At 38.8% G+C, this 21,843-nt stretch overlaps 1 protein-coding gene across 1 annotated transcript in view; it reads right to left on the bottom strand.

Annotated features, from left to right (window-relative positions):
- Positions 1 to 21,431, bottom strand: part of GRM1 (glutamate metabotropic receptor 1) — a 432,533-nt gene extending 411,102 nt beyond the window's left edge. The window contains exon 1 of the mRNA XM_052645871.1: positions 20,732 to 21,431. Within this exon, the coding sequence (XP_052501831.1) occupies positions 20,732 to 21,431 (700 nt within the window). The remainder of the gene's footprint in view (positions 1 to 20,731) is intronic.
- Between the last annotated feature and the right edge of the window lie 412 nt (positions 21,432 to 21,843).

Raw genomic sequence — 21,843 nt, 5'->3', positions numbered from 1 at the left:
TGATAATTTGAGAACTGTATTAGTTACTTAGGGCTGAGTTAACAAAGCATGAACTCAGTGGCTTATGTAACAGAAGTCTGTTATTCTAAGTCCAATATCAAGATGCCAACAGGATTTGTTCCTTCTGAAGGAGAACCTATTCCATGCCTCTTTCCTAGCTAGAACTCTTTGACACTCCTCAATTTCTGGATGCATCATCCCAACCCTATCTTCATTTTTACATGGCATTATCCTTGTTTGTATGTCTCTCTGCTGATCCAAATTTCCTCTTTTTGTGAGGACATGTATCATATTGGATGATGGCCCACCCTAATGATCCCCTTTAACTTAATTATCTCTATAAAGACCTTATCTCCAATTAAGGTCACATTCTGAGGTCCTGGGCATTAAGATTCAAGATTTTTGAGGGGGATACAATTCAACCCAGGGGTGGGGGGGCGGGTCGGTGGGGAAGAGATACACAAAATGGGAATTACATTCACAAAAAGCTTGGAAGATATGCATTTTAATATAGTTTTTTTTTCTTGAGCCACTCAAAAATGCAAGAGAAAACATGCTGTAAACTACTAAGTTTGTTGCTTGTGTCAGGATGGCATTATTATGGCAGAATGAATCTTTATCTCTTCATAAAGGTAAAGCATTGTTGGTTTTCTTTTAATATATTCTTAGAGAAATAGGAAGTCAAAGGTTCCCAATATCATGTGCTATGCTAAGTCACCGTGTCCAACTCTTCGCAACCCTGTGAATTGCAGCTTGCCAGGCCCCTCTGTCCATGGGATTCTGCAGGCAAAAATAATGGAGTGGGTTGCTGTGTTCTCCTCCAGGGGATCTTCCCAAGCCAGGGATTATTCTGCATCTCTTATGTCTCCTGCATTGGCAGGTGGGTTCCTTACCACTACGCCACCTGGAAAGCCCTGCCAGCCCAAAATGCCAATTCGATTACCTTGTAACAGACCACCACTTGGTTATTCATTCAACATGTATTAATCCAGTACTTACTTGGTCCTTGATACCCTGTCAGAACTTATAAATATTTGGAGGAAATGTGAAATAAGGTACTTTCTGTGAAAAGTGTTTTACCTGCTTGTGAGACTATGAATGTATGTTTCTTGCTTTGTTTGCCTTTAAAATTATGGGACAAAGTCTCTAATGAATCCAAAATATTCCCTAAGGTCGATTTCCAGGAATTCTTGTACACTATTAAGGAGTGACATAAGGTGGGATCTTGTCGTGTCACCAAGCGAGTGGAAATATGCCTGTCACATGACATCTTTCACATGTAAGACAATTTACATTTTTAATTAAGTGCTATTCCCAAAGATTACAGCTATTCTTCTAGATTAAGACTTGGCCACTGTATGAATGAGCAATAATCCCCAATCTATTGAATACCAGAGTAAATCCTACTTAAATAAATACCATGGAGAAATACACTGCAAAAGGCAGAGAACACAATCTTCGCATATGCAGAAGTGAATCAAAGTTATCCGTGCATGATGCCAGAGGGGACGGCAGCTTTGGGTGACAGGTGGCACGCCTCTCTGCCAAGAAGAAGGCGTTGCTCCTGGCAGTTTTTTTAACTGAGTCATGTGACCTAAGTAGTGGCATTTCACAGCTGAGAAACCAGCTTGTAATATGCCTTTTGCTTCACTGAGAGGCGGGCCACATGTCCACAGAGGCCGCAACTCTAGCTGCAAAGCATTGTAATGAATTCCTTCCACAGTAAAAATCTTTACATTGCTAAGAAAATGTAAATAGAGTGTGTGATTAATAACGTTTTGCCAGACAAACAAGAAGGTGGCTTCCTTGCAAAGGTGTCACAGTCTAGCACAAATGCTTCAAGGAGGGGGGAAAAGACAAGAAAAATTAGTGGGCAGGAAAAGTTAAAAATAAGTCCCTATTTATCACCCTTTGGTAGAAATTTGCAAAAAGGGGCCACACTATTTTGGCTAAATTAGCAGATGAAGGACAAGTTTAAAAACTCTGACACTCTCAGCACTCTGACATATGAATCTACTTTTCAGGTCAACTGTTCCACAACTCCACATCGTTTCCTCATCCTCTTCTCATCCACGCTCCATCAGTGTGGCAATAATTATTTTTCTCTCTCTCCTTCTGGACCATAAGCAATTACAGGAAGTACAGAATATTCATAAAGTCTGAAAACATAGACATTATTGTTTTGCTGTAGAATAATAAGAATATATATCTATTCATACATACCTTTTTACTATAAATAAAATAGCTGACAATTTCTTATGGGTATTCGCTGATGTTACCAAACTTGATTAACCTCTGCAATCTAGATTCATTTTTGAATCCTGATGCCTAGAAAACTACTAGATGATTAGCAGGATCAGCATTTGTTGAATAAGTGAATTACCTGGTTGGTTCATTGATATAAAGCTGGCATTTGCCCTTCAAGGTAATAGAAGAAAAAGATTGGAGAGTAGGAAGAATATATGAAGGTAAATGATGTGGAGATGCTTCAGGGGTTATAGAGAGCAAAAGCTGGGCTGCAGTGAAAGTCTTTTCTCTGTGTGCAACCTCAGCTAAGTCACCTAACATTTCAAATCTGGGACTTAGACAAATGTTTCCTTCAACACAAACTCTTATCATTCTAAATAAATGGTAAATAAAAGTGACTGCTTATAACTTTGGGGGAAAAGCAGAGGCCAGAAGAGAGTTATTAATAATTAAGGGGGGTTTCCTGGTGGCTCAGTGGTGAAGAGTCTACCTGCCCTGCAGGAGACACAGGTCCAATCCCTGTTCTGGGAAGATCACGCCTGCCGTGGAGTAACTAAGCCACGCACCACAACTATTGAGCCTGTCCTCTAGAGTCTGGGAGCCACAACTACTGAGTCCACATGCTGCAACTACTGAAGCCTGTGATCCCAAGAGCCCGTATTCCACAACAAGAGAAGCCACCACAGTAAGAGACCCAGCACCACAACCAGAGTAGTCCCCACTCTTCACAGCTAGAGAAAAGCTCACGTTAAGCAACAAAGACCCAGCACAGCCAAAAGTAAAATAAAGAAATCTTTTTCAAAAATAATTAAATATATTTTTAAAAAATTAATTTTCTAATATGGGCTTCCCTTGTGGCTTAAATGGTAAAGAACCTGCCTGCAATGTGGGAGACCTGAGTTCAATCCCTAGGTTGGGAAGATTCCCTGGAGAAGGGAATGGCTGCCCACTCCAGTATTCTTCCCTGGAGAATTCCATGGGCAGAGGAGCCTGGTGGGCTACAGTCCATGGGGTTGCAAAGAGTCGGACATGACTGAGCGACTAACACTTTGACGTTTTCATTGTATAACACAACTAGCTATATTTACATGAAATTTTATGGGTTCAAAAGCACTCCATATCAGTTCATATGAACCTCATGGGGGCCTGGAAGAAAGGCATTCCTGATCGTTTATAGATGAAACCACAGACTTAAAGTGGTGCGTTGATTCATCCAGAGTCACAGGGGTAGCCAGTGGAAGTGAGTGAAACCCTGGTCCTCCACTCAGTACACTACTGCATGTGGGCACTACAGGGAATATTGCTACTGAACACTATTATTCCTAAAAGGGAAGAAAATGAGAAAAATATAACAACTTGAGGGTTTTAACTGACAGTAAACATAGTGATTTTTCCTTAATAATTAGAAAAGTGAAAAGTGGTGAAGATGGATATTAATTAAGAATTTACCCAAGAAACATACAATTAATTGGATATGTTTTTTGCTTTATTCCACTATTATAAGAAAGAAACAAACAAAAAGAAACTTATTTATGAAGAACTTGGTAACAATCAAGTGCTTTCAAGGTTGTTGGTCCTTAGAAACAGAATAATTAGTGTACTGTCTTATTCCATTTACACTGATGGGGGGTGATGAAAACTGAAGTGAAACTGCAAGCTCTTAAATCATCAAACCTCTTTCAGGCAGAAAAGGGGACCCCACTTAATTTAATTAAACAAATATTTATAGAATGTCTTCTGTGTGTAAGGCACTGTTTTATTGATGGAGATTTGTCAGTGAAATCAACAAAACAAAGAACCCACACTCTAAAAATGTACCTTTCATCAAGGGATATAATCTATTGGGGCAGGGTATTCTAATAAGAGATTACTTACATTTAACCAGAAATCTGATTAACTTCAATGCCACATTCAGCAATTCTTCAAGCTAGCTAATGCATATTTAAAAAGCATTGATTGTAAGAAATGAATGAATATCTTTAGCATAATTTTCTATATATGTACCACATTTTAAAAGTGGTTTTCTTGCCCATTTCAGGAAGATAGAGTATTGCCTTGAGACATGTACAAATGATTCTGAAGGAAAATAATTCATAAACCATCACAGTACATTGCCATATGATACGTATTATCAGAAGGGGCTTCCAGAGGTTCTACCCCAATTGTGGTAAATGGACCAGCAGTATCAACATTACCTGAGAGCCTAGTAGAAATGCAGACTCTCAGGTATTGAATCAGAATCTGCAATTTATCACATTTCCAGATGATTCATATACATGCTAATGTTTGAGAAGCACTCCTCTAATGCATTCCTCTGCATCTAGAACAGCCTAAAAATAATCTACTAAAAAGGAGAATATAAGCACTTCAAAAATTAATCATTCAATCCATTTTTTTAAGAAGTTTCATCTGTCCAAGTAAAATTTTACTTTTTAAATGACGGATCAAGGATATTGCATACTAAGCACTTCTTTGGCTTGTACAAACATAGAAGAAAAAATGAAATTTGCCTTTTCATGGTTTCAAACCTAGCATATATAATCAAAAACAAAAGGCAAGTCATGTCTCCCATATATTAATGCATAGGCCCTCCCTCTACCCTGTGATTAAATGATGGTCTTTCCTAACAGGCCTAAGAGCCATAGAGTCTTTTTGATGTCTCATCCTACATCAAGCTTAGTTCCCCAGGCAACTATGGTCTGGTAGGCACATGATGAGAACACCAGGAAAAGTTAGGAAAGGAGTAAAAAGCAAGCTACCTATCCATATGTCACTGAACAGTCACTTCATAAACATATTTACCTTTTCTTAAGAATAGCAGGAGGAAAGGCTGTTGCAAATTCACAGAGGCACAGCATCCCTACTCAGTGTTCATCATGGAAAAGAGAATGTTTCACCCACACATACACCCTGCCAAAACCAGGCATAATACCCCAGCACAGTCACAGAGCAGACCCCAGAATGCGCTGGAACAAAAGGAAAAGACAGCAGTGGGCAGAGAATCCATGAGCCAGAGGAAGGCATTTTTCACTAATCTGAAGGAGTATCATTCTCCTCTGGTACATGATCAATGCTCAAAAATTCTTCTGTCACACTGAACACACAAGACACTTTTCTTCCATCTTTAGTATACTCAACTGTGAATGTAACATAACCACCCAACCTTCTACAGTTAAGAAAACCTCTCAGCCTCTATTACTATTTCTTAACATATGGTAACTTCAATAGGGATTTATATCTACATTAGAGTTCCTTTCATGTACATGTGTGTGCACGCTCAGTCGCTTCAGTCATGTCCAACTCTTTGTGACCCTAGAGACTACAGCCTGCCAGGCTCCTCTGTCCATGGGATTCCCCAGGCAAGAATACTGGAGTGGGTTGCCATGCCCTCCTCCAAGGGATCTTCCTAACCCAGGGATCAAAAACACGTCTCCTGCGTCTCCTCTTTACCATTGAGCCACCAGGGAAGATTTTCATGTACATGTGTATGTATTAATACCCTCGTTCCTCTTAAACTAGACTTGATGGCAAAACCAATATAATATTGTAAAGTAAAATAATAATAACAATAAATAAATGATAAATGGTTAAAAATAGATGAGGGGTTTTGAAATTATAAAAATTATAAAGTAGTGCTGCTGAAGTAAGGCGGATGATGCTAATATCTACACATATAAACTAAACATTTTCTGTGCTTGAACATCAAATTTAGGTTTGAGCTTCCTGGCAGGCAACAAGAAACAGGGAAAATGCAATACCCCCATTACCATTTAAGAGGAAACATGTCAATTCTTGAAGGGAAAGAAGTTGTTTTATCATATTAACATCTAAAATGAATTGTTAACAGTGGGTTTTATATAAGGGGCATAGAACAACATAATAATATCTTCAACAGCAAAAACTGTGAAAATTAAAAAACATTATTTACATTTCCAATTCTTGTTCTGACCATTAAGAAACAAACAGGGATAGTGTTAAAATGAAATTTAGAAAATGCAATTTTTTACAAAGAGTAAATGCAGTTAGGTATTTGGTATTCTGGAAACCTAATATATGCAAAGTGGTTGATAATCATCTCTTAGATGATATTTTTAATTTACAGTTCCTTCATCTGGCCTGTGACAGGAGTTGGGTAAAGTGTAATTCTAGGCTATGATCTCTGGTAAGCACCTAGCATCCTATGTAATTAACTAGAGAAATATGCTGGTGTTTGGATATTGGGCCAGCAGGTGGCCAAGATAATGAACTCTATGAAAACCGAGACTCCTTGCTTGTATCTAAGGTCTATACACTACTGGAAAGAATATCAGAACAGCATGGACTGACACTACTAGGAGTTCATAGTTCCCATTAACAGGTGGGTTCTCTAAAAATTTACTCTATTTGACCTATTCCCTATCCCCTTCTATCTGCCTCCCTGAATAACTGCGAAAACAAAGGTTACCCCTTCTTTGCTCTCCTTGCCCAAACTTAACAGTACCACCACCCAGAGGAAAGTCTTCTCCCATTCAAGTGTGGCCCAACCACAATTTCGTCTTGCTTCCTCAGCAACTTTGTTTCATCAATTATCTTCAAATTTTCCTTTTCTACCACTCTTTCTCATCATCCTTTAAAACTGCTTAAAACTTTCCCATCCTAGAAACTGTTTCACTCAGAAGTGCATTTCTGTCTAGGTACCATCCTGCTCTCACTTTCCCTTCTCAGTCTCTGGGAATAATGCTGTGCACCTGCCATCTCCATTTCCTCCTGGCCTCTGCTCTTCCACTGGGTTTAGAAATTAAGAGATTCTTGAAAGGCAGATAAAAGGAAATGGAGGCTACTGGTATGGAGGATCATTTCTATAACCCTTCCTTCCTTGTCAGCTGTTCTCGTGAAACTTTCTCCTACCTTGCCTTCTGGGGTGTCTGACTTTCCTGGTTCTTCCTTTCTCCTTCTAGTTTTCTGACTGTCCCTTCTCCATTCCCTTTCTGGATCCTCTTCCTAATTTTACCCTTTCCTAAAGTTCTGCCCTTAGCTCTCTTCTCCTTTCACTCTATATCCTCTCTGTTGGCAATTTCATCTACTTCTGTGGTATTAGCCACAGCAATTTGATGACAAATCTCAAATCTACTTCCCTTTTCAGATATTTGGCCTCTGAGATCTCTCAACTTTATTGTCCCATAGTTGCCTCATTGGAGAAGGAAATGGCAACCCACTCCAGTGTTCTTGCCTGGAGAATCCCAGGGATGGGGGAGCCTGGTGGGCTGCCATCTATGGGGTCACACAGAGTCAGACACAACTGAAGTGACTTAGCAGCAGCAGTTACCTCATACTGAACCCATCCAAAACTTGTGTTTTCCTAATCTGTGCTTCTTCTTTTCTTCCCTATTTAGTTGTATAAAATGGAAACCTGAGAGTCATTCTAGACATCCTCCTTAACACTCATAGCCCATCAGTCACTAAATCCTAATCTCCCTAAGGCTAAAAAGCTAGTCACACTTCTGCCTGTTACCTCTCTAATTCATGTCTACTCCTATGGTTTTACCAAATGGTAATCATTATATGGTGAACTTCCTGACAGACGGATTATCTATAGTTCATCTGTCTCTGGGCATCAGTGACTATAGCAGACGGCCTGATCCAAAGATACTCACTAACATTTACTTAATTAAGAGAGAGATTTGAAAATGTCTTTTTTTAACCTACAGAATAATATCTATTGTCCAAAAAGTAAAATAGTATTATATACATATTTATCCAGTAAGAAGTGATATTATTTATCATAATTTGTTTTCACTGTCTTGATATCCTCAAATCACTTGTTAAACGCTACTGTAAACAGTTTCTTCTCTTGAACATACTGTTGGCAATTTGTCTACTGATCTTTTTGTTCTTCCCTTCATAATGTACAAATTATATAATGTGTTAGAGCACCAAAGAGAACAGAGGAAACTGCTTCATTGTATCCAGCAACCATTATAGAATGACTATAGAATAATCAAATAGGCAAAGGACTTTCACTTAGAACCACATGCTATGGATGCAACTGTTAAGAAGGAAAGAATGAAAAAACTGAATGTGCTGCTCAAAGTTAGCAAATTTCCAAGATATACCCACTTCTCTCTTTATTTGCACATGCTTACCTCAATACATTCCTGTATTTACCTCATGCAGGATCTCCTGGACTAAGGACGTCTTATTTAAGGTTTGAATGGCCTTATGAGAACAACAAGATCTGACATATACAGCATATGCGATCTATACACAGCCCTGTCTCGTTTCATTTGCGCAGTAAACCTAAGGGATTGTTTGTGGACATTTTTACCCTGATGGCTCTCTAAATGTGACTAATTCCAAGAAATCTTTGTGTCAGTTCTACCTCTGACCCCTGAAATCTACCCATACTCATCCTTTTTTAAATCTCATCCTTCTTCACTCTTCAGCATCCCTGGTTACTTGCTATAGAGATGGCACTGCAGAGCTGTCTGAGCAAATGTGGTCTCCCACTCTTGACCACAGCCCTCAGAGGGATTGAATATTTCCTTCTTTCTTAAAAAAAAAAAAAAAAAGTCCTCCTTCCTGGTCTTTATTTTTTGCATTGAAAGGGCTGAGAGGAAAATGGCACATTTATAATCCCCTCAGCCAGAGTTTCTTGTGCAGTAGACACTTTAAGCTGGAAGTTCATTTTCTCTGAAAAAGGAGCTCTTTTACAAGCTGGTAACAAGCACAAATATAGAAATAGAGTTGCTCAGATCTAGAGAAGAAATCAGATCAAATAAAATAGCTTGATGCAGATTTTCCAGGGAAATGTGGAGAGCAGGTAAGCTGGAAACAAGAGGAGTTAATGAGGCTTGTATTGTCCAAAGGCTTTTTGGTGTTGAAGAGTTTAGAGCTAGAAGAGTCCTTGGTGAGCTAGAAGAGTCCAAGGTGCCAGGCTGGACAGAGTAAGTGGGCTGCTGAAGTGAGGGTGAAGGACACAGAGTTGAGATCAACGATCTATGAGGCTAAGTATCAATGGGTCACACATGCGAATGCTGGGATCACCTAGGAGTATTGAAAAGAAGACTCTCAGCAGTGAGAATGAGTTTCCAGTGACAGAAGAGTCTCTTGGAAGCTGCTAATTGACTGCAGTAAAGTTGGGAAGAACATAGCTGGATTGGCTGATATAAACCTCAACAAAAGAGGGGAATGCATGAGGGTGGCTCATGTGATTTAAAAATTAAAAATCAATCAATCTTTGGCTTACAAAAGTATCTCGCATGAAGCTGAATTAATCCTAGCTTTGTTACTAATGAATCCTATGGTCTTAGGAAGGTCATTTTGGGCTTTTGTTTTCTCATTTGCAGCATGAGAAAGGTTCCTAAAACCTATAGCACAAACTGAATATTTATCTTAACCATAAACTGCATTTTTATCTTTTGCTACTAAGTTTTAGGATCAAAAATCTTCACTTTATTAACTGATTTCATGTATGTATTCAATTTTCTTCAGCTAAGAAGGGCTAACTGATGGCAGTTTAAGAAAAACAGATGAAGCCTCATTATACACACCATCTCCTTGTTCTCTGAAACACTGCTGTGAGGCAAATGACATGGTAGTGATTATCATTCCCATTTTATACATAAAACTGAGATGAATGTATACTATTTTCATAGTCTTTTATCCATTTATTTTCTAAGTGTTTAAATGTACTTTCTGGAACTCATAAACCTTTAACCGCCTATATATTTCTGTTCTTCCACATACTATGGAACTCTTAGGGACAGTAGTAACAATAATGAAATAATCATAAAAATAACTATTATTATTTTAATTTATATGTTCCAAGCACCAAGACAATGTCTGACAAGTAATAGGCAAATGAATTTATCAATGAATAAAAGGTCATATGTTCATTAGAAAGCAAATAGAGTTGCTTGGCAAGCAAAACAATGCTCCCCCAAATTGTCTTGCATTTCAACTGCCAATTAAGACTTATATCTGAATCATTTAGATAACTGCCTTGAATCTTCAATTTGTTGGCCATGAAGTAATTAAAATAGATGATCCTAAATTGATAAATGAGGATATCTGATCACCAAGTTTCTGCTTGCACCAGTATCCTTCATAAAAACATTACTGCCATATTTGAACCCCAACGTCTTAAGTTTAAGAAAGTAAATCTTCCCATGAGACTGAAGAAAATTTAAATTATAATTTTTCATGAAAATTGTCTTTTAAAATGTTGTAGACATTTATAGAAGGCAATTAAGCATGAAAAATAAGTAGAACTTGCACACATAAAATACATAAATATTTCCAACAAGTTTAAAATCTAATGATAGCCCTTTAATGGATAAGACAGCTACATCATTTTGACAAGACTTTATGTCTCAGCCTGACTCTAATTTTCAACTACAGCTTCTCTGAAAACTGACAACCCTCTCCTACCGAGATGTTGCTTCCAATCTAATATCAAAACTGCATGCACTATGAGTTGGTTTTTTCAATGGTTGTAGGTGCTTACAAAACTATTGTCTCCTTGGTTATGCTTTCCCTAGCCCACTGTGGTCCTACATGGCATGATGAAAGTATGGTTTCTGACAAATCTCTTTATGATGACACCACTCTAGCCACTGCCAAAAGGTTATTAAAAGTCCATAAAAATTGCCATTGTATATTAGCTCCATAGATCACTAGGAGAAAAAATTTTAGTGCTTGAAGAGGACTGGCAACTGCCAAGCCACATGATAGAAACACAAAATAGAAGTCTCTATCACCATCTACCCTATGCCTGCCAGCTACTTATAAAATTTGTTCCAAAGCAAACAGACTCACAGGGTGATAGATGGTTTGGCAGAAAAATCAAGAAGAGTTCAAGCTTTCTCAAGATAATAAAAATGCCTCCTTTTTTCATCTTTGGATTTCACCTCAATCCTTTGTGCACTGTGCCTGTTAACTAAACACTGATGAAATAACTTAGAAAATGGTTTAATAAGTCTATTCAATATAGAGAAAATCACAAAGACAGGAACTCAAAATATGGCAACCTAGGGCCATTTCTGGGAGCAACCCCACGTCCAAGGTAACAGAAAACCAAGTAAGATGGTAGGTGTTGTGAGAGGGCATCAGACGGCAGACACACTGAAACCATAATCACAGAAAAATAGTCAATCTAATCACATGGACCACAGCCTGGTCTAACTCAATGAAACTAAGCCATGCCCTGTGGGGCCACCCAAGACAGGCGGGTCATGGTGGAGAGGTCTGACAGAATGCGGTCCACTGGAGAAAGGAATGGCAAATCACTTCAGTATTCTTGCCTTGAGAACCCGATGAACAGTATGAAAAGGCAAAATGATAGGATACTGAAAGAGGAACTCCCCAGGTTGGTAGGTACCCAATATGCTACTGGAGATCAATGGATAAATAACTCCAGAAAGAATGAAGGGATGAAGCCAAAGCAAAACCAATACACAGTTGTGGATGTGAATGGTGATGGAAGCAAGGTCCAATGTTGTAAAGAGCAATATTGCATAGGAATTTGGAATGTCAGGTCCATGAATCAAGGCAAATTGGAAGTGGTCAAACAGGAGATGGGAAGAGTGAATGTCAACATTCTAGGAATCAGCGAACTAAAATGGACTGGAATGGGTGAATTTAACTCAGATGATCATTATATCTACTACTGCGGGAAGGAATCCCTCAGAAGAAATGGAGTAGCCATCATGGTTAACAAAAGAGTCTGAAATGCAGTACTTGGATGCAGTCTCAAAAACGACAGAATGATCTCTGTTTGTTTCCAAGGCAAACCATCTAATATCACAGTAATCCAAGCCTATGCTCCAACCAGTAACGCTGAAGAAGCTGAAGTTGAATGAGTCTATGAAGATCTACAAGACCTTTTAGAACTAACACACAAAAAAGGTGTCCTTTTCATTATAGGGGACTGGAATGCAAAAGTAGGAAGTCAAGAAACACCTGGAGTAACAGGCAGATTTGGCCTTGGAACATGGAATGAAGCAGGGCAAAGGTTAATAGAGTTTTGCCAAGAGAAAGCACTGGTCAGAGCAAACACCCTCTTCAAACAACGCAAGAGAAGACTCTACACATGGACATCACCAGATGGTCAACACCGAAATCAGATTGATTATATTCTTTGCAGCCAAAGATGGAGAAGCTCTACACAGTCAGCAAAAACAAGACTGGGAGCTGACTGTGGCTCAGATCATAAACTCTTTATTGCCAAATTCAGCCTTAAATTGAAGAAAGTGGGGAAAACCGCTAGACCATTCAGGTATGACCTAAATCAAATCCCTTATGATTATACAGTGGAAGGGAGAAATAGATTTAAGGGACTAGATCTGATAGATAGAGTGCCTGATGAACTATGGACGCAGGTTTGTGACATTGTACAGGAGACAGGGATCAAGACCATCCCCATGGAAAAGAAATGCAAAAAAGCAAAATGGCTGTCAAGGGAGGCCTTACAAATAGCTGTGAAAAGAAGAGAAGTGTAAAGCAAAGGAGAAAAGGAAAGATATAAGCATCTGAATGCAGAGTTCCAAAGAATAGCAAGGAGAGATCAGAAAGCCTTCCTCAGCAATCAATGCAAAGAAATAGAGGAAAAGAACATAATGAGAAAGACTAGAGATCTCTTCAAGAAAATTAGAGCTACCAAGGGAACATTGCATGCAAAGATGGGCTCGATAAAGGACAGAAATGGTATGGACCTAACAGAAGCAGAAGATATTAAGAAGAGGTGGCAAGAATACACAGAAGAACTGTACAAAGAGATCTTCATGACCAAGATAATCACAATGGTGTGATCACTCTCCTAGAGCCAGACATCCTGGAATGTGAAGTCAAGTGGGCCTTAGAAAGCATCACTACAAACAAAGCTAGTGGAGGTGATGGAATCCCAGTTGAAATATTTCAAATCCTGAAAGATGATGCTGTGAAACTGCTGCACTCAATATGCCAGCAAATTTGGAAAACTCAGCAGTGGCCATAGGACTGGAAAAGGTCAGTTTTCATTCCAATCCCAAAGAAAGGCAATGCCAAACAATGATCAAACTACTGCACAATTTCACTCACCTCACACGCTGGGAAAGTAATGCTCAAAATTCTCCAAGCCAGGCTTCAGCGATACGCGAACCGTGAACTTCCAGATGTTCCAGTTGGTTTTAGAAAAGGCAGAGGAACCAGAGATCAAATTGCCAACATTCGCTGGATCATCGAAAAAGCAAGAGAGTTCCAGAAAAACATCTATTTCTGCTTTATTAACTATGCCAAAGCCTTTGACTGTGTGGATCACAATAAACTGTGGAAAATTCTGAAAGAGATGGGAATACCAGACCACCTGACCTGCCTCTTGAGAAATCTGTATGCAGGTCAGGAAGCAACAGTTAGAACTGGACGTGGACAACAGACTGGTTCCAAATAGGAAAAGGAGTACGTCAAGGCTGTATCTTGTCACCCTGCTTATTTAACTTCTGTGCAGAGTACATCATGAGAAATGCTGGGCTGGAAGAAGCACAAGCTGGAATCAATTGCTGGGAGAAATCTCAATAACCTCAGATATGCAGATGACACCACCCTTATGGCAGAAAGTGAAGAGGAGCTAAAAAGCCTCTTGATGAAAATGAAAGAGGAGAGTGAAAAAGTTGGCTTAAAGCTCAACATTCAGAAAATGAAGATCATGGCATCTGGTCCCATCACGTCATGGGAAATAGATGGGGAAACAGTGGAAACAGTGTCAGACTTTATTTTTTTGTGTGCTCTAAAATCACTGCAGATGGTGACTGCAGCCATGAAATTAAAAGACGTTTACTCCTTGGAAGGAAAGTTATGACCAACCTAGATAGTATATTCAAAAGCAGAGGTATTACTTTGTCAACAAAGGTCCATCTAGTCAAAGCTATGGTTTTCCCAGTGGTCATGTATGGATGTGAGACTTGGACTGTGAAGAAAGCTGAGGGCCAAAAAATTGATGCTTTTGGACTGTGGTGTTGGAGAAGACTCTTGAGAGTCCCTTGGACTGCAAGGAGATCCAACCAGTCCATTCTGAAGGAGATCAGTCCTGGGTGTTCTTTGGAAGGAATGATGCTAAAGCTGAAACTCCAGTACTTTGGCCACCTCATGCGAAGAGCTGACTCATTGGAAAAGATTCTGATACTGGGAGGGATTGGGGACAGGAGGAGAAGGGGACAACAGAGGGTGAAATGGCTAGATGACATCACCGACTCGATGGACGTGAGTTTGAGTGAACTCCGGGAGTTGGTGATGGACAGGGAGGCCTGGTGTGCTGCAATTCATGGGGTCGCAAAAGTCGGACATGACTGAGCGACTGAACTGAACTGAGGGCCATTTTCTACAGGAATGTGGCTTTTATGTTTTTCAAAAGGCTTTAATATTATCACTGTACCCCAACACATGTAACAGTTGGGATTCAGAATGATTACTTCAGATACTCAAGAATAGTTGCTATTAAACCCTGCATGCTCTTTAAAAGATGTGAGGGAGTTATATAACACAATTTTCAAAGACCACCTTGTAACAGGTTTAAAACGTAAAAGGTTGGAGTTTAAAGAAATCAGCTCTCAAGTACTCAAGTTAGTCAGTCAGGTAACCAAGGCTCTGGGTACACAAGGTTTACTTGGACATGAACACTTTATTAAAATCACAAATAGGGTAACTTATGTGTGTCCCTGACTTTTCTTTTGTCCAGATACCCACTCTCACTAGCAATGTATGTTTTCTTAGCGAAAGTTCACATCAAGCTGAACTCTTAAAATCTAAATCCATGTCTTTAAACATAAAGAATCATGGTTTTGAAACCTACTTATTACAGGCCTATTGTTATTGTTTTTGTTTAGTTGCTCAGTCGCGTCCAGCTCTTTTCCAACTCTACAGACTATAGTCTGTCAGGCTCCTCTGTCCGTGGGCTTTCGCAGCAAGTATACTGCAGTGGGTTGCCATTTCCTTCTTCAGGGGATCTTTCCAACCCAGGGATTGAAGCCGCATCTCCTGAATTGGCAGGTGGGTTCTTTACCACTGAGCCATCCGGAAAGCCTCTTAATTACACCAAAATTCTCCTGGTCCTTCAGAATTGCAAAACTGAAGATATCTTTGACTCTTTGTCTCTAACTCTTCGGTACATCAAATCCTCCTAAAAAGTATTCCTTTGAAGTATTTTTATTCTTCCCAATTATTTTTAACAGCCTAGTATCTAGAATTCTACAAACGTAACCTTTCATGGCTAGTATTCTTCCACATCCAATGCATGATCCCTACAGATTTCAGAAAGAATTCACTTTCTTTAAACTACCTTTGAATCATACCAAACTGTTTTGGTATGCTTTGATATTTCTTTCTTTTAATGAAAACTCTGTCTCAGGGTTTAAGATTCTCCATTATTTGTCCTTCATATTGATAAAGACTCATGGAATCACAGAATAAAAGGACCCACATTTGAGTTGCTACCTTTATTATTAATTACTTCCTGGCCCACAATCTCCACTCCAGCCAAGCAGACCTGCTTATTTTATCCCCAGTGGGGACATTCTTCCACTGCTTTTATCTTTTACAAATGCCATATTAAAAAGCTAATTGAAATTCCCTTTTCTCCAGCTTCTTTTCTAGCTAGTTCCACTTACCAGTATCTTCTCTCAGTGTTCCCTAAACACATATAAACTCATGTTTCTAAATGTCTGTACTAATACTTTGCTTTTACTCATTTTACATGTGCTCAGACCAAAATCCCTTTCTAGAGGATAAAGAACTCAGTAACTGAAACCAAGTATTCAAATTTCTTATAAACAGTCTTTGGTATAGTAAATTTTTTATTCAAATTGTAAATGTGCTGTGATGATTTTCCTACTTTTAAGCCATTTATTTATCTTATAAAGTGGTATAGCATGTAATGAAAAAACTTACTGTGAAAGGAATTCATAACAGACTGAGTGAGCACCAGAGCAGTACTTTGCTGGTGAAGTGCTATGGGGATTTACGTTTAACTCTCTTTTACTCAGTTTTAACATATATAGTCAAATCATGAGGATACAAAGCTGGGATGCTAAGATGAATTAAATTTTAAAAAAAATTCCAGGACTTATTGATAAGGCAGTTTTAAGCTAAAATTTTTACACTTAAAGGAAACAAAAAGTCTTACTCTTAGAATAATAATAATGGTATTAAAAAGTATTCAAACAGAAAAGAAAGAAGATGTGGCCTAGAAGCAGCATGTATCTTTTTAAATGGCTTTTGGATTATAACTTATCTAAGAACTACTTGAGTTATCTATGTTAGTAATGGAACTAAAATTTAAATGTATAGGTAAAGGAACTGGTGAGCTATGGCATAAAAGAGAGAGAGTTCATTAACACCGGATCGGTCGTGGAAGAGAAATTTGAATTTTTTGGATAATTCCCAGTAGCTGACAGAAATTTCAGGCAATAACGTCACTAAATAGAAAAACTGACTAATGGGTGAAACTCTGCCTATGAATTTAAGTCGTATATTCAACTCTCGTTGGAAATCCCAATCACAACTAGGAGAGTTAGAGCATATGGGAACCACTTTTTGGCAAAGATGTAATAATGGTGTTTTAAGACTCTTTAGTTTGGCAGCCTAAATAACTTTTTAAGATGTATTTCTTATTTTGTGATAAAATAGAACATTTATTAAGCTGACTTCACAGTGAAGTAGGTTGGAATCAAGAAAAGAAAGGTATAAAGAAAGTTGCTGGTGTATAGATAGGAAATAAGATATTTAGTAAAAATAAAGTTCTTGTAGGTCACTGCATTAGCTAAAGTAACGATTAACTGATGTTCTTACGATTTATGAGAACTTTTCTCCTCTGATGCCATTAGCATTTTAGAGTGTTTTATATCAAATAGAGAAAAGCTTCTAAAAAGATCAGATTTTGAAAAGAAGCCAAAAAAAGGCACATCTTATATTAAGTGTAAGCAAATGTCCAAAAAAAGTGCACCACAGTAAAAACATAACTGTAAACAAAAGGGCACAGCAGCATCACTAAATCGCTTACCGTATCAATACTCCCCTGACACTATGAGACAAATATTAGGAGAAATGAAATGTATTCAATCCAAAAAAATAACTTTCTGAAGCTAATATTCTTTATTAGAATACTCTTTATTCGACTCAAAGAATATTCTTTACTGGACTCATACAAAGCTTTGAATTTAATCCACTAGGATAATTTTTAAGTATTGTTTTCTAAAATTTTCTGAAGTGATAAATTTGGTTTTGAGTGGGGAATCTGTATTTTATCAGAAGGACAGGATACAATGTCCTTGGCCGAGATAGTCTTCACAGAAGTAGGCTATTTTTGTACTCTATGATTAGCATATTTAAAGACACACATTCCAGGTGAGCAGCTTACTCCAAAGTACACTCCATTTTTCTTTGTGGACAAGGCTCTATTGCTTCAGTGCCCTCCTTTGATCCTATTTCAATATGCCTCTCAGGAGCTAATCCTGAAAAGATTTCTGGAGAGCCCATTGCAGGTAACTTTATGAACTTATCCTCTTTTTATGTCAGCTAAACTGATAGTTGTCATGAATAGAGGACAAGTGTGGCACAAATGACATGGTAGAAGATTGAAAGTATGTAAAAGAATGTAATGGCTGAATTCTACCTAAATAAAACAAAAACAAAAACAGAAAACACCTCCAAGCTTAACTTGTATATAAAGTAAAATAACGGAGGGATATAAAACTTCGGAAAGAATAGGATGCTTCACCTAAGGTTTTAAAGTCAGTCAACAGTAACCATACAAATGAAAGTACGCTAATGTAGTCATCTAATACTTTTGATGTTAACTATACTAGGCTAACTTCTAATAAAAGAAACTGTGATGATGAATTGACTAGAGAATGGCTCATTTAGAAAGGAGAGGTGAAGGTCACTGGAGGTCCCAGAATTTCTAAACTCCAAATTGCTAATATCCAGACAAACTAGCTCTCCTCGTGAATAGTGCCCAGATGGCAAAGACAGCACAGATATGTGGTCTTAGCTGCTTTTTGACAGGGAACTGTCACCAGGAGGTGACCCCATCAGTCTGAAGACAGGAAAATTACTAAATGATGCAAGAAAGTGCCTTCAGGCCAGTACACTGTGGTTCCCTGAGAAGCAGGAGGGCAGAGCCTCAGAAAAAAATAAATTTTCAGTCAGAGTTTATAAAGGACGCTATTATATTTCTTCACAGATAGAACAAAATGAAAGCAATTTAGCTTCCACAGATATTATATGTAATAAGAGAGGAAACAAATTCCCTTTGAGAAGAAATAAAATATCATATATTAAAGGCCAGGTGAATGCCATCATTTCTTGCTAATAAAATATACACCAAAGTTAGCTCTGATGCTGTTCTTTGAACACAAACCAGTCTCGAATCAATTATTCTAATGCTATGGGGATATTAGCCCTACCACACAACACAAGTCAGAGGGCAGAGAGGAAACAAAGTGATCCAAACTAACACGAGGCTGGAATTTTAATATCAGCCTTTCCTCAACAAAATCGGCAAACACAAGTCCAATTAATTTTCCAAAAAGATAACTCTAGCTGTCAGAAAACAACCCACTAAAAACAATTATTTTAGCAAAATGATGCAACTGGAAAACATATTGAAGAGTGGAAGGGGGGTCTTTTCTCCACTCCTGTCTACCCCCAAACAAAATGACATAATAAAATACAGAAAATAAAACTACCTTGTAAAAATGATAAAATATTACATCTTCTTGAAGAAGGAATTTACACTTCTAATATCTATAATCAATTATCTAGTTCACTTGAGGAAGAGCTGTTAAATAATTAAATAAATCACATTCAATCTACATTTTGCCATTCCCTGTTAGATCTCTCTAATGCTGATAATTAACACATTTTGAACTTGTGCTTTAAAGATGTTCCATCTAAGCACTGGAGGAAACAATATTAAACAACAAAATGCAGTAAACTAACATTAAGCAAAAAATGTAATGAGTTCACATCTGAATTTAAATCTGTGTCTTAAAAGAGTAATATAAGATTTTGCTGAAAAAGAGATGCACAAGTTCACTAAGAAAAATCCAGATTCAGAAATAGGAGTCAGTTATGAGAAGTCATAATATTGCAACAGGAACACTTTTTCCCCAAAATTAAAATCTTAAATTATAATGTATAATTCTACATAATTTTTATTTTTCCTAAAAACTCTGCTCCCTTTAAAGTATCAGTTTTCATTAACATAACCATATCACCACTTCAGTAAGAATGTTTCTAAATTTCTATTTCAGACTTCACACCAGTGACTGAATATTATGTACCTTGTTAAGAGAACATGAAGTCATACCTATGGCCTTTATATTAATAATCTGATATTAAGAAATATGAATGCAGCAATAACCTCAAGATTCTCTTCCATATGCCAGCATATACACGTGAGTTGTCCTGGACATTGATTTGTAACCTGGGTCTCAATTTCTCTATAAACCAGGGGGAGTTAAAAGTAAATGACTCAACAATCAGTATAGGGTAAGATGAGAAGACTAAATAAAAGTTATATATAAGAAATTATTTAAGAATTCATGTCTGTAAGATTGTATACATCAAAGCTTTTGACCTCAGGTAAAATATATTTCACTTTTAAAAGCTATTTTAAACCTGATATCTACTATCATTTTGTTAGTAATGTATAATTTGTCTAACTTTAAATTCTAACAAGCAAAGTCATTGTGTTAGGAGGAAAAAAAAAAAAAACTAGAAACCAAAATTCAAATCCAAGAGGTCATCAGTGCTATTGCTCATAAAACAAGACAATCTTTAGGGGGAGTGAAGACATATGGACCATTTTAAGTAGGAAAAAATTTCCCATTAAGTAGGAAAAAATAATATACTCTTTAAATTATTCATTTTTCCTTTGTACCTATAAGGCACCCTAGAATTTAAAATATGTATTGAGTATATTGAGGAAGATGACTTCATTAATCTAACATTAATTACCTTAACACAGGTAACTTTTAAATGTGTAAGAAGGGGGGGAGCACAACAGGACCAAGAAGCACCTTCAGCTGCTTAAGGCAAGATAAAGTTTTGAAGTCCAATTTAAGGCAACAGCAGTTTGTTTTCTGTTTTTCTAATCTCTCACATTGGATTAGTCCATTTCCATTAAGCATGGAAAACCACAGCAGTCATTTAAGGGTAGTATAAAGGGGCAAATAAACTCTGAATACAAGGAAAAGCAAATACGTAAATCCAGAAACTACAATTTGGCACTATTCATGGAGAGTTTGGTGTCTTTTTGCTTCCTACTACCCCCAGAAACACCAGGGGACAGTTTTCCTGCACTATTATCATAAGAGAATGAGAACTAGGCAATGCTTGGGTGGACATGTACTGAAAAGGGTAGAGTCTGTCCTAGGACGCTAGAAATAAACAGGAATAACACTATGAACCCAGGCTCACATCTGTGCAATTCCTGGTTTTCTTGGTACTTTTCTTCCCCAAATGCAATGCCTACCTTCCGTGTGGACTGCGGAGACATAGGTCCAATTGTACCGCTTGACTATGTCAAGCATCGCCCTTGCCTGCAAAGTGTCAGAAGGGACCACCCTCAGGAAGTATTTATACAGAGTTTTGTCACTCAGATCGATGCTGGTGGCAGAGTACGCGATCTGGGGGATGTCAAAGAGCTGCAGCAGGTTCTGTACTTGAATGGCGACGGAGCTGGAGCCGGGGCCGATCACGCCCGCAATGGGCTTCTTAGTCCTGCCTGGGGGGAGGGTCTGACCGTCCGGCAGGCAGCGGTTGAGCCCGTCCCTGTCATCTCGAATAGAAATCAGAGAGTCCCTGATGAACTCAATGCTCTGCTCCAGAGCCACGGAGGAGTGCCAGCAGGAATCCCGGATCTCACTGCCCAGAGTGATGTTGGGCAGGAGGACCGGGTCCGCGTTGATCTTATCCAAAGTGTGGAACATGGCCTCCACCCTTTGGATGCCGTACTGCTCCCTAATCTCCCCACATTTCCTCTCGGGCACCTTCTCGGCCGGAGGCTGGTGATGGACTGAGAAGAGGGCCCCGATGATGACATCTCCGTCCATTCTGGCCACGGAGCGCTGAGATGAGGCTCCCGCCAGCAACACTTTCCTGCAGGGACCTCTGGGGAGTAGGGTCATTTCCAAAAAGATAGTTGGGAAGAAAACCAAGAGGAACCGGACCATTGTGCTGAAGACGCCGTCCAGCCCGCCAGCCGCGTGCCCACGCTGGTCCAGCCAGCCGGCTCTGCGCGCTCACAGCGTGGACCCGACGCCTGCCTCTCGCCGCTCGGTCCAGTCTGCCAATACCAATCGTCCGAAGACTTCGGCGTCTGCACCCCCTCCTCCTTCCCCTCCGCCTCCTCCTCCTGGTCCTCCACGACCACCTTTACGCCTTAGCGGCGTCTCTAGAGGAATTCGAGTCCCCTTTCTTCACTGGTGCATCAGGGTAAACTGACCGAGGGTGCAATGGGAGTCGTGGTGGCTGTGGTGAGCTGGACGCTGCAGACAAAAGACGAAGAAAATCAAAGCTCCCTTATCACAGGACCTGTGTCAAAGCTCTACGGTTATTAACTGCCCGGCCCATTCCATGATAGGG

The sequence above is a fragment of the Budorcas taxicolor genome, chromosome 9 (assembly GCF_023091745.1).
Source record: "Budorcas taxicolor isolate Tak-1 chromosome 9, Takin1.1, whole genome shotgun sequence".
In the NCBI taxonomy this organism is placed as follows: Eukaryota; Metazoa; Chordata; class Mammalia; order Artiodactyla; family Bovidae; genus Budorcas; species Budorcas taxicolor.
Note: the sequence above shows the minus strand (reverse complement) of the source record. Positions and strands in the feature narration are given on the sequence as shown.